A 13,274-nucleotide genomic window follows, 5' to 3' on the forward strand; every position below is an offset into this window, starting at 1 on the left:
TATCCCTTTAGTCATTACTCACAGTTCATGCCCAAAGGTGAGGGTGGGGATGTAGATCGACTGGTAAACCGAGAGCTTTGTCCTAAAACTCAGCTCCCGCTGCACCAGCGTGGACCGGTAGAATGCCCACAGAACTGCAGCCACCGCACTGAACCACTGGTCAATCTCAGGCTCCCCCGGCCATCACTCTCGAACAAGATCCCAAGATACTTGAACTCCTCCACTAAAGGAAGCTGCTCCTCCCTCACCTGGGCAGAGCAACCCACTCTTTTCCAGGAGAGAGCCATGACCTCAGATTTGGAGGTGTTGATCCGCATCCCAGCCGCGTCACACTGGGCAGCGAAACGTTCGAGTGCGCGCTGGAGATCATGGTCAGCAGAGGCAAGAAGCACAACATCATCTGTAAACAGCAGGGATTCCACCCTCAAGCCCCCAAACTGGACAGTCTCCGTGCCTTGGCATCCTGTTCATGAAAACCACGAACAGGAGTGGAGACAGGACGCACCCTTGGCTGAATCCAATACCCACTTTGAACGAATACGACTTAATGCCGAGAACGTGGGCATAACTCCTGCTCCGCAAATAGCGGGAGCTGATAGTACGCAGAAGCAGCACCGGCACCTCATATTCCTGCAGCATCTGCCACAAAATATCCCGAGGAATGCGGTCATATGCCTTCTCCAGCTCTGCAAAACATAGGTAGACCGTATTAGCAAACTCGCATGAACCCTCAAATATTTGTGAGAGGGTGAAGAGCTGGTCCACTGTTCCACAGCCAGGGCAGAATCCGCACTGTTCCTCCTGAATCTCAGGTTCGACAAACAGACAAAATCTCTTCTCAGGAATTCTGGCCTAGGCTTTCCCAGAGAGGCTGAGGAGTGTGATCCCTCTATAATTGGAACACACCCTCTGTCCTCTTTATGGGGATCACCACCCCAGTTTGCCAATCCAGCGGTAATGTCCCCAACTTCCACGCAACATTGAAAAACACGTTAACCATGACACCTCAACATTGTCCAGCGCCTTCAACATCTCTGGACAAATCTCGTCCACCCCTGGTGCCTTACCGCTATGGAGGCCCTTGACCACTGCAGCAACCTCAGCAAAGCGATAGATCCGATCTCACCAGAGGGTTCCAGCGCTGCCTCCTGTAAGAAGGGCATGTCCACCGGGTTGAGGAGTTCCTCAAAGTGTTCCTTCCACCTCTCGGCAATCTCCCCAGCTGTGGTCAGTTTTTCTCCGCCCTTGCTGAGAACAGCTTGGGCGACATCCCGCCAACCCTTCCTAATGCGCCAAATGGTTTGCCAGAACAACTTTGATGCCGTCCAATATTCAGTCTCCATGGACACTCCAAACTCCTCCCAAGCCCAAACTTTCGCTTCAGCAACCACTGCTGCTGCAGCCCTCCTGGCCTGCAGGTGCCTCTCAACCAATCAGGAGGCCTATCCACAAGCATTACCCAGAAGGCCTCCTTCTTCGATGTGACAGCCTCCCTCACCACTGGTGTCACCAGGGTCCTGGGGCTGCCCCCATGACAGGTGCCGACACCTTCAAGACACAGCTTTTCACAGCCACCTCAACAATTGAGGTCTTGAACATGGTCCATTCGGACTCAATGTCCTTGACCTCACCCAGGATACAAGAGAAATTCTTCCGGAGGTGGGAGCTGAAACCATTTCGCACACAAACATCCATCAGATATTCCCAGGTGACCCTCACAGCATGTTTGGGCCTCCCATGACTGTCCGGCCTACTTCCCGCATGCAGAATCCAATTCACCACCAAATAGTGATCAGTTGATAGACCCAAGTGTCCAGAACATACAGCTTTAGGTCCCATGACACAACTATAAAGTCGATCATTGACCTTCAACCCAAGGTGCTCTGGTACCAAGTACACTTATGAGCATCCTTGTGTTCGAACATGGTGTTCGTTATGGACTATCCATGACAAGCACAGAAGTCCAGTAACAAGTCACCACTCGGGTTCAGATCAGGGAGGCCTTTCCTCCCAATCACCCCTCTCCAGGTATCCCCATTGTTCCCCACATGAGCATTGAAGTCCCCCAATAAGACTACAGAGTCAGTAGATGGCACCCTATCGAGCACCAATCCACCGTCTCTCAGAAGGCCAAGTACTCCGAGCTACTGTTTGGCACATAAACACAAACAACAGTCAAAGTTTTCCTCTCTGAGGCCCAAAGCCTCATTGAGGCGATTCTCCTCATCCACTGGGACAAAATCCAACTGTGTGGCAACCAGTCGGGGGCATTTGAGTATCCCCACACTCACCTAGGGCATCTCTCAGGGGGTCACTCCAGAGTAGGAGACAGATCACCCTTGATCGAGAAGTTTGGTTCCAGAGCCAACACTATGTGTGAAGGTGAGACCAACTATATCTAGTCTCTGATATTGTCACTGTCTAGTCAGCTCTGGTTCCTTCCCCACCAGTGAGGTGACATTCCGCAACCAAAGAGCTAGTTTCCATAGCCAAGGTCTAGTCCGTCTTGATCTGTCCCAATCTCACTCACTGACATAGCACCCCACCCCCACCCTTCACCTTGCAGGTGGTGGACCCACAAGGCGGATCCACGGAGCCATTTCGGGCTGAGTCTGGCTGGGTTACGCGGGTGGCCTGGCCATCAGGCGCTCGCCAGTAACAGCACCCCCAGGCCTGGCTCCAGGACTGGGCCCTGGTATCCCTGTTCCAGGCAAGGTTCCCTGGGTTATTTCTAGAATCATCATAGGGGTCTTTAGTGGATCGCTCTTTGTCTGGGTGGACCTGTTCACCAAGGAAGACCCTATCAGGAGTTCTAGCTTCCAGACGACGAAGCTCCGTGGATCACATAAGCTCCACCCCAACCCCCCCACCCCCTCACCATGACAAGGTTACGATCCTTGGAGGAGAGGTCAAACAGCAAAGTCCAATAATGCCACATCATGTTGAGAGGACAAACGTCAAACTGCAGTCAGACTGATATAATTAGGTTAGAGTTTTCATCAGCATGGGGACTGATCACAGCTGGTATCAAGCTTTGAAGGAGAACATAGAACAAGATGAACCTGTTCTCTGTTGGGAGGTGGGGGGTGCAGTTGGGGTGTGCAGGTAAATGCAATTCTAAGTGAACCCTTACCTAAAGCTCAGTGCATACTTGTTTTAGTTGTGCCAAATGATGCCAGAACTAATTCATTTATCCAGACAACTCCTGACTCAAAATAAAAACAGAAAATGCTGGAAATACTCAGCAGGTCTGGCAGCATCTATGGTGAGAGAAACAGTGTTAAAGTATCAGGTCTGTGAACTTATATCCGAGTAGCCTGACTTAAAGGGTAGCTTCTCACATTTGGAGCTGGCATTTCAGGATTTGACATTCAAAAAAACTCAAAGCATCAGTTACAGCGAACACCATCAAGCAGTTTGTAAAGATCTCCGTTAGCTTTTAATACTTTCTGCAAACTTGTCCATACAGTCAGACAGGCGAAGTGAGTGACGAAGGATATGAACCCAAAACTTCAACTCTCTCCACTGATGCTGATTTACCAGCTCTGTATGTCTGCAGCCCTCTCCATTTTTGTTTAGGGTTTCTGGTATGAATTCTCTTTCAAGAATCTTGATAATCTGGCCTAGACAAGGAACTGTGGCCTCAGCCTAAATCCTTTAAATATACCAACACGCAGATGCTCAAGAGAGCTTTCAGCTGGAATTAACTGAAGCAAGGCAATGCAAAACATTCCATAGCCACATACGCCAACCATCCACATTTTATGTTGACAGTGTGCTGCATCCTCACATCCAAGTTTGCAAGTAGCAAATCAGTGACGTGTGAAACCTTCCTTGTGCACGAGTTAACCAATGTGCTACCCAGGGCTCAGCCTTAACAGCCCCACTCCACTCCCAGATCTCACCTCAAGCTGTGGATCAAACCCTGCTGGAAACAAAAAAACGCTGACAGGAAATAATGTGGAATGAAGTGAATGTAAGTCCAATATTAATCTGGTCACTTGTGAACCAGCAACAGGTTAAAAAAAAAAGAAACCCAAAAAGCCTCCAGGTTGTCGTTAATAAATCCAACCAGCTCACCTAGAGACACCTTCCAGGGCTGCAATTTTTAAAATCACGCCCACACCCAGTTCCCACCCTTACCAGCATTTGAAAATTGGGCTTTTCAAATACGTAATGATGACGAACACTGACAACTTCACCATCATTGGCGTCGCAAAGCCCGGGCCAATCTCAATAATGTGCCCAATGCTGGGCCTCCGAACCTATGTCACCCTGGACTCAGCAGCCCAGGACCACACCTGTCCTCCCCAATCTCCTTCAAATTTTCGTCTTTCCCAGCGCTGTGTTCCCACACTTCAAGCTTCTTCCCACCAGACTGTCCAACGACCAGCTTAATGTGAGCAATTCCAGGGCAAATCCACTAGTGTACACATCAGAGCCAATTTACTCCAAAACCACAAGCTTTAGTTTTTCAGCAATTGTTACACTGTTTAGTTTATTCTCGCTTCTCCATTTAGCATTACAATTAGATAGTCAATGACGTTAAAATAAAAAGTTCTGAGAATGTGAATTTTATTTATAAATCTGTGCAAAAATGTAATTTATTGCTAAGTTGTTGATGTTACAGAAACTAAGAAAAATGATACATATGATATGCTGGTGTAAGAAGATATGCGTCCTTAAATAAAATTCTAGTTTTGGCAAGGCAAGCTTGTTCGGCTCCACAGTTTGTGTTGGTGTTGAAATTGACAGATTAAACTGCAATGGATATAGGAGCTGAATTTATTGCATTAAATTCTACAATGTGACAAGCTGACATTGTAAATCGCTGTTGTCGCTGATTTATCTAAACCATTGGTGCACAACTCCTTCAACCTCAGAACTTGGAACTTTTCCAGATCAAAATAATGAGGGCTGGACGTACAACACAATATATTCAGGAGGGGACTGAGTGACACAGTGACTTGCCCAATGATTTTTCCTCATTTTTTTTTAATGGGGCAAGTGCCTGGCTTCTTCTCTTTGATGTTTATCCTAATAGCACAGCCAGTATTAAGACCCTAATGCCAATGATGTTTGTACACTGCTTCCCATACATGTCTGCATTATTATTGTACACTTTTTACAAGCACTGGTTGAATCTGTGGTGTACAGCCACAGGCTAATCCCGGCCTATTAGGTATTTCGCATCATTCCACCCAAGCGTTTCAGAGTTTGAAAAATATTGGCATAAAGAGTCCAGGCTTCACACCGAGATTAAGCAACTCTGTCAAAGGAATACTATTCCAAGGGAAAAAAAGCCATGTCAACAATTCCAGGTATGATGGGATAAGCCTCAACTCTCAAAAGCAGGTCATGTCAGAAGCTAAAATGCAAAAAAATCTGGAAGAGGAACCAAACCCATCACGACCCCTCCCACCTCCAGGATAAAGGGCAAGCGTGTAATTCGTGAGAAATGGTTTGGTCATTTAAATATTATGATAAGGCTGCATGCCTTCATTTTAACAGTCATTCTATTTTTAACCACAGGCAGCTGGGTTTCTCAAGGTTTAGGAAACTTAGCAGCTTAAAGGAGGTAAGAGGGCTGAATCCATGAGGTCAATACCTTTACAGCTCTGCTTGTGGGCCAGAAAACATCCCCCCAGGCCCAGTAACCTACCAAACAACCCAATAAACCCGCGTCCAGATAAATCCTGCAGGGCATTCAGGGAATCAGTTCTGGGCTTGCCAACCTCACAACAGTCCCCCTGCATACCACTCCCTCCACCACCCTCAAACACACACAGAAGTCGCTATGAGGCTAAAGCTAGACCAATGTTTCTGTAATTGATAAATTTATCTCTGTGTGCAGTAAAATTTCTTTATTCTGGACCCAGTTTTGGAGATTCGCAACCTGTGGGGTATCGTTTAATTCCCTGAACTTGCTAGCCAATCCGTGCATTAACAGCAACAAATGTCAATAACACAACATATTTTTCCAGTAAGATTCAAGCCATTGATTCACAAAGTTGCAACAACTCAAAGCCGTAGGGCCCTGGTGTGCGTTTATGCGATCCTTCCTACACTCGTTATGCCACTGTGTCTTTGAAATGCTGCTGACTTTTTTTTACAATATTATTTTTCTACAGATACTCTGTAGTCAACTAGGGCCAGCATAAGGAAACTTTACTGGCAAATATTTCTGTTACAGAAAGATCATCCCAGGAATTATTTACATCATTTTTTTTTCCAGGAATAATATCCTTCAGGCAGAAGTACACATTATCAGTGTTCCCTATTCCCATTGTGCCAAGGTTTTTACAATTATGAAATGCCTGGGTAGAATGATACAAAATACCCAGTAGGTCGGGATTAGCCCAAGTGTATACATCGCTGATCCATTCAGAGCTCATAAAGTGCTTACAACAACAACAGGAAGCAATGTACAAAATCACCATTATCAGCAGCAGCAAATAACTTTAGTAAAACAAAAGTTTTGATAAGCATGGAATCAACCACGATGAAGCATGAACAACACCAATCCCAATTAAATATTAAAGTGCGCTTAAGGAAAACGAAGATGAAAAGTTCGAAAAGACAGTCCTGGCAAATTGTTCACTCAGGTAAGAGCTTCAAATATAGGGGGGTGAAATTTAAAAAAAAATAGAAAATGAAGTCAAATCAGGTGGAAATTTTCCACCCAAATAGTCAGAGATGTTAGACCATTTACCGAAATTGGCCACTGAGGTGAATCGTGCTAATGGATCTAGGAGGCAATTAGTGTGTTTATAGAGTAAAGCTTTGTGGTGAGAAGGTGGGAAGCTGAAACTGATCAATCAACAGTAGTGAAGGGCCTAAAAACCTTTCCCCATTCCTAAAAAACTCTTGTGAATTCTATAACATTCTTTACCCTGAAGTGTACTGCTCAATATTCACACAGGTACAATTTGGATGTATATTATTATCACTTTCGAATCAGTGTATCGCTAACTTTGTAGTGAGTCTGTGACATTCTGAACATGCTATTCATGTGATACCACAGACCAATGAGAGGCGAAGCACACAGCCATCTTGAAAAAAATGTTTTTTTATTTTTAGCTTCTAGCCTCTTGCCATGTATTGCTTTCTCTTGAATGTTTTGGGTTCCAATTAACTCAGCTTTTCTGTGCTGCCTGATCCAAGTCTCCTGCCCTCTCTAAAAAGTAACACTGAAAGATCAATTAGTAGCACACAGAAAATATGAATTTAAGAAATCACACACTGAGTAAAGGAAATCCTGTTCATCGCATCAGTCTCTTTTACAGATCATGCCCAATATACGTGTCATGGACTCAACCCAACCCACTTGAAAGATGGATCACCAACTATTGTCCCTTTCACCACCATCACCCACTTCAGGGACTCAACTCAGAAGCGTTCCTCCAATGTTACAGCACAGAAGCAGTCCATTCAATTCAAACTATACTGGCTGTCTGAATGAATCTCCCAATTAACCCCACACCTACGTCCCTTCTCCATAACCTTGTCAATTTTTATTTTTCAAATATTTATCCATTTCCCTGCTAAAGCAATTATGAATTTGGTTTCCATCACTGTTTCTGGTAGGGGATTCTCTATCTGCATTAAAAAAATCCTAACCTCTTGCTCTTGGTAATGATTGTAAATTTATTCCCTCCAGCTACAGACTCACCAACCAGTGAAAATAAGGTTTCCTCATTCACTTCATCAAAACCCCTGATAATTTTGAATGCTCACAGCTAACATTATCTTTCATCTGCTATATTACATATTATCCATTCAATTTCAGCTTTGTGAGAACAGCAAGATTATTTCAGCTATGAAAATAATGATAAGTTTCCAATTATATCCAGATGTTCTATAATTTCATTTACATTAGCAAGAATTCAAAGAATTCACAGAGTAACAATTTCTAAATATTATCTCGGTAGAAAGTGAGCACTTGCATCATTGCACTTTAAAAGGATGTGTTTGGATTCAGCATTCGCTCTATGATAGGGTGCATTTATTTTACTTCCCCCTCATAGACACCCTTTTAAAGCATGCAAGTTGCAATGTGGAATAAATACAAAATACAAAACCCACACATTCAAAAGATTGCGGTAATCACAATTATTGCTCATAATAAGAAGACTGTAACTGATAGATTACTTAAAATATACCCAAATAGTTTAACTATTATTCTAATAATAAATTATGTTTGAATGCCAGGCACATTATATGGCACTTTGCTACAAACAGGATCAGAGTGTTATTCAAAGTACACCAAACTGCCTTGAAAGAGCAACATTTTACCACCACGCATCCAAAGCGACAATCAAAAATTGCTTGCTGTATCACTTTAGAGGCAGCACTTTTTCAAAGACAATATAGGGCTATGAAAAATTGTTTACGAAAACCTCTAATGCTTTTGAATACCTGTTCAAACTCTGCCACCTAGAGGCGAGATTTGAAAGGCAATCTATCGCCTATCTTCAGTGGAAGAATCCATTTGTAACATCATATTATAACGTATGATCATCTCCTGGCATTTCACAAACATTTAAGAACTGTTATCACTTATACCTCACCTCATTATGTAAAAACCCTTAAAAAAGGCTTCTTACCAAAATATAGGTTTTTCCATCACATCCTTGAATACAGAATCTAAAGGTACTCTGAGCGGACGACAATTCCTTCAGTCGGCCAGCAAACACGGTCTCCACAAACAAAGATCTAAAAAAAATTCAAAATTACCTTTTAATCAGTGAACTCCTTCTTTTCCCTTCCTCTCTGGAAGATGCCAATTTATGTGAGGGTATGATTCTACAGATGCCAAAATCTCTCCAATACCTCACCATCTTTGTGGACCAAGACAGCCAGTATATTATTTGACCAAAGCTTCTGTTACTTTTAATGGGTAAAACTGAAATGTCAGATTATACTACTTCTAATCAAAATACTGATTCAGCTTTCAGTCCTCTGAATGACAAGTGGTGCAGTGGCATAAATCACCCAGACCTGCCCACCATTTTGTTAGCCCTGGTCCCATTTCCGCCATACTGCCGGCTTTCAAACTCTTCCAGGAATCACAGTCTTAGACCCCACTATATCACTCCAAAATTGCAATAGAAAGAAGAGCACATGACGTGAGAAGGGCAAGAGAGGGCAGAATGGGAGTAGGGAGCTGCAGCAGAATGAAGGGGTAAAGAATGTGAAGATAGAGCAGAAAATCCCTTCAAGTGTCATGTCAACTTATCACTTCCCACTCAAGACAAAAAAGACAAAACGCACAAAAGAGCACATGGCAAGGGAAAGGCCCAGTGAAACAAATAATAATGAGACAGCAACACAAAGACAACAGACTATGTGTCCTCTGACTTACTGTGAGGGACTTCCAGGGGATCTATTAGTAACATTAAAAATATTCCATACGAGGATAACACACTTGCATTTAGTTTGTACCTTAATACCGCAAAATGCCTCAAAGGGCTTCACATAATAAATTAATTTTTACAATACATATAATAGCTGTCTGCTGTTGAATATGCCACTGCCCATATTTCCTCCTTACCAGCACTTCCACTGACTATTCTTTTCATGCTCCTGATCCTTCCGCTGCTTTTCTCACTCCTACCAGCTTTCCCAATAATGATCACTGTCACGTTAACCAGAAGGAACCCAGATACCCCTCATATCCGCTGCTGGTCACTGCAGGCCATCAATGGCATAGTGCTGGTGATGGATGGTTATTTCCAGTGGCTCGATAGCTTCTGGTTGCGGTGGTTACTTTGGGCTATCTAGATAGCTTGTCACTGGATCAACTGGAACAGCCATATAAATACTGTGACTACAAGAGCAGGTCAGAGGCTGGGGATTCTGTGGCGAGTGACTCACCTCCTAACTCCCTAAAGCCTTTCCACCATCTACAAGGCACAAGTCAAGAGTGTGACTGAATACTCTCCACTTGTCTGGAGGAATGCAACTCCAACAACACTTAATATGCATTGATGCGATGCACTGCAGCAACTTGCCAAGCCTCCGCTGACAGCACCTTCCAAACCGTCAACCTCTAGTCGTGTCTCAAAATACTTCACACAATGGGCTGAATTTAATGCAGCCCATCATAGCGGAAAACATGGTGGCCGGGCCTTCTTAGTCGCGAGAGAGGCCCCGCCCCAGTTTTCCGGTAGTGGCAAAACCTGCACCTCCGCCCCACTTTAAGTCAGAGGGTGGAAGGGCATGACAAGGGATTCCAAGGTCAGTAACTGTAGGTAAAGTCCTGAGATATGGACGAATTCAATTCAAATCATAGATACATGTTGGAAGTATCAATGTGAGGGAACAGTACCTTTCACATATCTGCCTTTTCAAAGCCTTGCTTGCCAGAGGCTGGACCAGCACCTCGGTGACATAAAATTTAATGGTATCTGTAAGTAAATAAATCACAAACATCTGCAATGTAATGGAATATGTTCAGAAACCTATGTTTTACACATCCCTTAAAAAATCCTGACAAACTAGAATCATAGAATGGTTACAGCGCAGAAGGAGGCCATTTGGCCCATCATGCATGTGCCAGCTCTCTGCAAGAATAATTCAGCTGTCCCACTCCCCCCAACCTTTTCCCCGTAGCCCGGCGTATTTTCTCTTTTCAGATAATTATCCAATACTCTTTTAAAAGTTATGATTGAATCTACCTCCACCTCATTCTCAATGCATAACAGACCCTACACACCCGCTGCATAAAAAGGTTTTTCCTCATGTTGCCCCTGCTTCTTTTGCTACTCACCTTAAATCAGTGTCCTCCGGTTCTTAACCCTTCTGCCAATGGGAACAGTTTCTCACTGGCTGCACCCCTCATGATTTTGAGCACCTCTTTGGTCTGGAGGACAGGAAACTACATAATGTCCACTGGCATTCTAACCCTTCGACTCTATGTAGTCCACATCAACAACAACTTGTATTGATATACTACTTTTAACACAGTAAAATGCCCTAAGGCACTTTACAAAAGTATTATCAAACAAATTATGACACTGAGCCACAGAATGGAATAATAGATCAGGTGGAGATAGGTTTTATGGGGATGAGAGAGAAGACGAGAGAAAGGGAAGTTTAGAGGGGGAATTCCAGAACTTAAGGCTGAGGTCACTAAAGGCCTGGCCACCACAACTGAATCAATGAGATGTGCAAGATCTTCCAAAAATTGGAGGATCGCAGAGAACTTGGAGGGTTGGCGGGTTGAGGGCGTTTACAGAGACGGGGGGCGGGGGGGGGGCGGGGGGGGCAGTGTAGAGGTTGGCGAGGCCATGGAGAGGTTTGAAAACAAGGTTGCTGGACCGAGCCCATTAAGATAAGTGAGAAGGTGATAGGTGAATAGGACTTGCCTATATCCTAATTCACACCAGGTGTTTTGAGTGAATTCAAGTTTATGAAGGTGGAAGATGGGAAAAGCAATGGGGTTTCCCGACAGAGTCCAATAATATTCCATCACAAGATGGACATCAACTCTACAGAACACGACTGATAGTGACAAGTAGAATAAAACACTTCTCTCTGCCACCTTTGCCTCAGCATAAATCAGATCTAGTTACTGAACCAAATATATGATTTGCAACTAGAGAGAATCTGCCTCCTTGCAGGGAGTGCAGAAATTGTCAGATGCACTCACGTTATTTTTTGTTGTGTTCACAGTGTAACTTTCAGTAGCAATTACTTTATTTACCATAAGGTCAAATTTAGTCCGGAACAAAATTTATCTTCTTAGATTAAAAATGTCTAGTTTTAGAAATGGAGTATAGGAATTAAAAGTGGGTGTATTAAAAAGATACACTAAATACATTAGACTTAGCTCCATAGAAGTCATATGGACTCGAAACGTTAACTCTGTTTCTCGCTCCACAGGTGCTGCCAGACCAGCTGAGTTTTTCCAGCATTTTCTGTTTTTATTTCAGATTTCTGGCATCTGCAGTATTTTGCTTTTATTACATTAGACTTAGTCCTTTGCTTATGTTTCCTTCCATGCCTAGCTTTTATCATGGAACAGGTCACCAGCCTGTCACTAAAGGCTATAGCTTGCCGAGCGCCACTCCATATCAAGCATCACTGACCAGGAAACTCTACCGCTCTTACCACCTGCTATAGGCATATCAGAAGGATTTACAAGTTGACAATCAATCTGTTTGGCCACATTATGAACACACCTTCTGTGGTAATCAAGTCCTGGAGTAGGACTCGAAACCGGAGCTTCTGGCTCAGGGGCAGGGGCACTACTGACTGGGTCACAACACCTCCTCTAAAAACGTTGCATTCCTCACAAATCCCGCATACTGCACCCAACCCTACCCAGTCCCTGAAAAATGCAAGAGGGGCTGGCCTGCCTTAGATTTCTACTTTCTAGTTAGGTCCGCATCCCTGCCCTGCACGGGATACAGATCCCGGTGGCAACAAGGTTCGTGATTTACCTTGTGCGCAGGACTTTTCTCTGTACCCTATACCTATTCAGGTTGCTTCTCGGGGACACAGGGGATGGGATTTTAACTCGCTCAAAAACCATTCACATACAGAGTTAAAATCAGGCCCAAATGGGCTTTAGCATGTGAGCTAGCACGATTCTAACCATTCCAAGTAAGATGGTTCATCCCTTCTCTCAGTGGTGCAATCCACTCCTACACTAAATAAGCCTCTGGACACAGCGGTGAGTAATTGACTTTCATTTTGAAAGCATGACCAAGTCTGCCAAGCTATATAACTTAATTCATTCTACAAATTATCATATGCAGATGAAGACTTCAAACCCAGAGCCATCTCAACCTAACCACACTGTTAAAAATAATGAAGAGCTAGCATTTATGCGGCTATGGATTAAAACACTGTAAAGCAGCAGAATGCTTCTAATTTTTGCTGTCAGCTTTGATATCTCCAGCATGTTTCCCTTCATATTCCCTTTTTGTACCTCTTATTAGATTCTATGTACCTCTTTATAGTTCATCCAACAGACTGGGAGAGGTATAAAAAGCAACAAAGGAAATTAATGAGAGATACAAAAAGGGATGAAAAAAAAACTGCCTGGGGCTATCAAGGCTAATAAAAAAACTGAAAATGCGCTGCAGGTAAACGTGGACCTTTTAAAGAAAGATGTGGCCGAGACTATACTGGATAATAAAGCAACGGCAAACTTGTTCACTAAAAACTTTGTATCTGTTTCACAAGATGAGGACAAAATACCACCACTATAAAAATAAGGCAAGGGAAGGAACTTGTTGGAGTTAATTTGTTGATAATGCAAAAAA

The 13,274-nt window shown here is 43.7% G+C and overlaps 1 protein-coding gene across 7 annotated transcripts in view; it reads right to left on the reverse strand.

The window, feature by feature from the left end:
- The window catches only part of ube3d (ubiquitin protein ligase E3D), a 217,819-nt gene that overhangs the window by 162,439 nt on the left and 42,106 nt on the right, over positions 1-13,274 (reverse strand). For all 7 annotated transcript variants that reach the window (XM_041188678.1, XM_041188679.1, XM_041188680.1 and 4 more), the window contains 2 exons: positions 10,331-10,409; positions 8,607-8,715 (listed from right to left, as the gene is read on the reverse strand). In XM_041188678.1, the coding sequence (XP_041044612.1) occupies positions 8,607-8,715; positions 10,331-10,409 (188 nt within the window). The remainder of the gene's footprint in view (positions 1-8,606; positions 8,716-10,330; positions 10,410-13,274) is intronic.

Source organism: Carcharodon carcharias, chromosome 5 (genome assembly GCF_017639515.1).
Source record: "Carcharodon carcharias isolate sCarCar2 chromosome 5, sCarCar2.pri, whole genome shotgun sequence".
NCBI lineage: Eukaryota > Metazoa > Chordata > Chondrichthyes > Lamniformes > Lamnidae > Carcharodon > Carcharodon carcharias.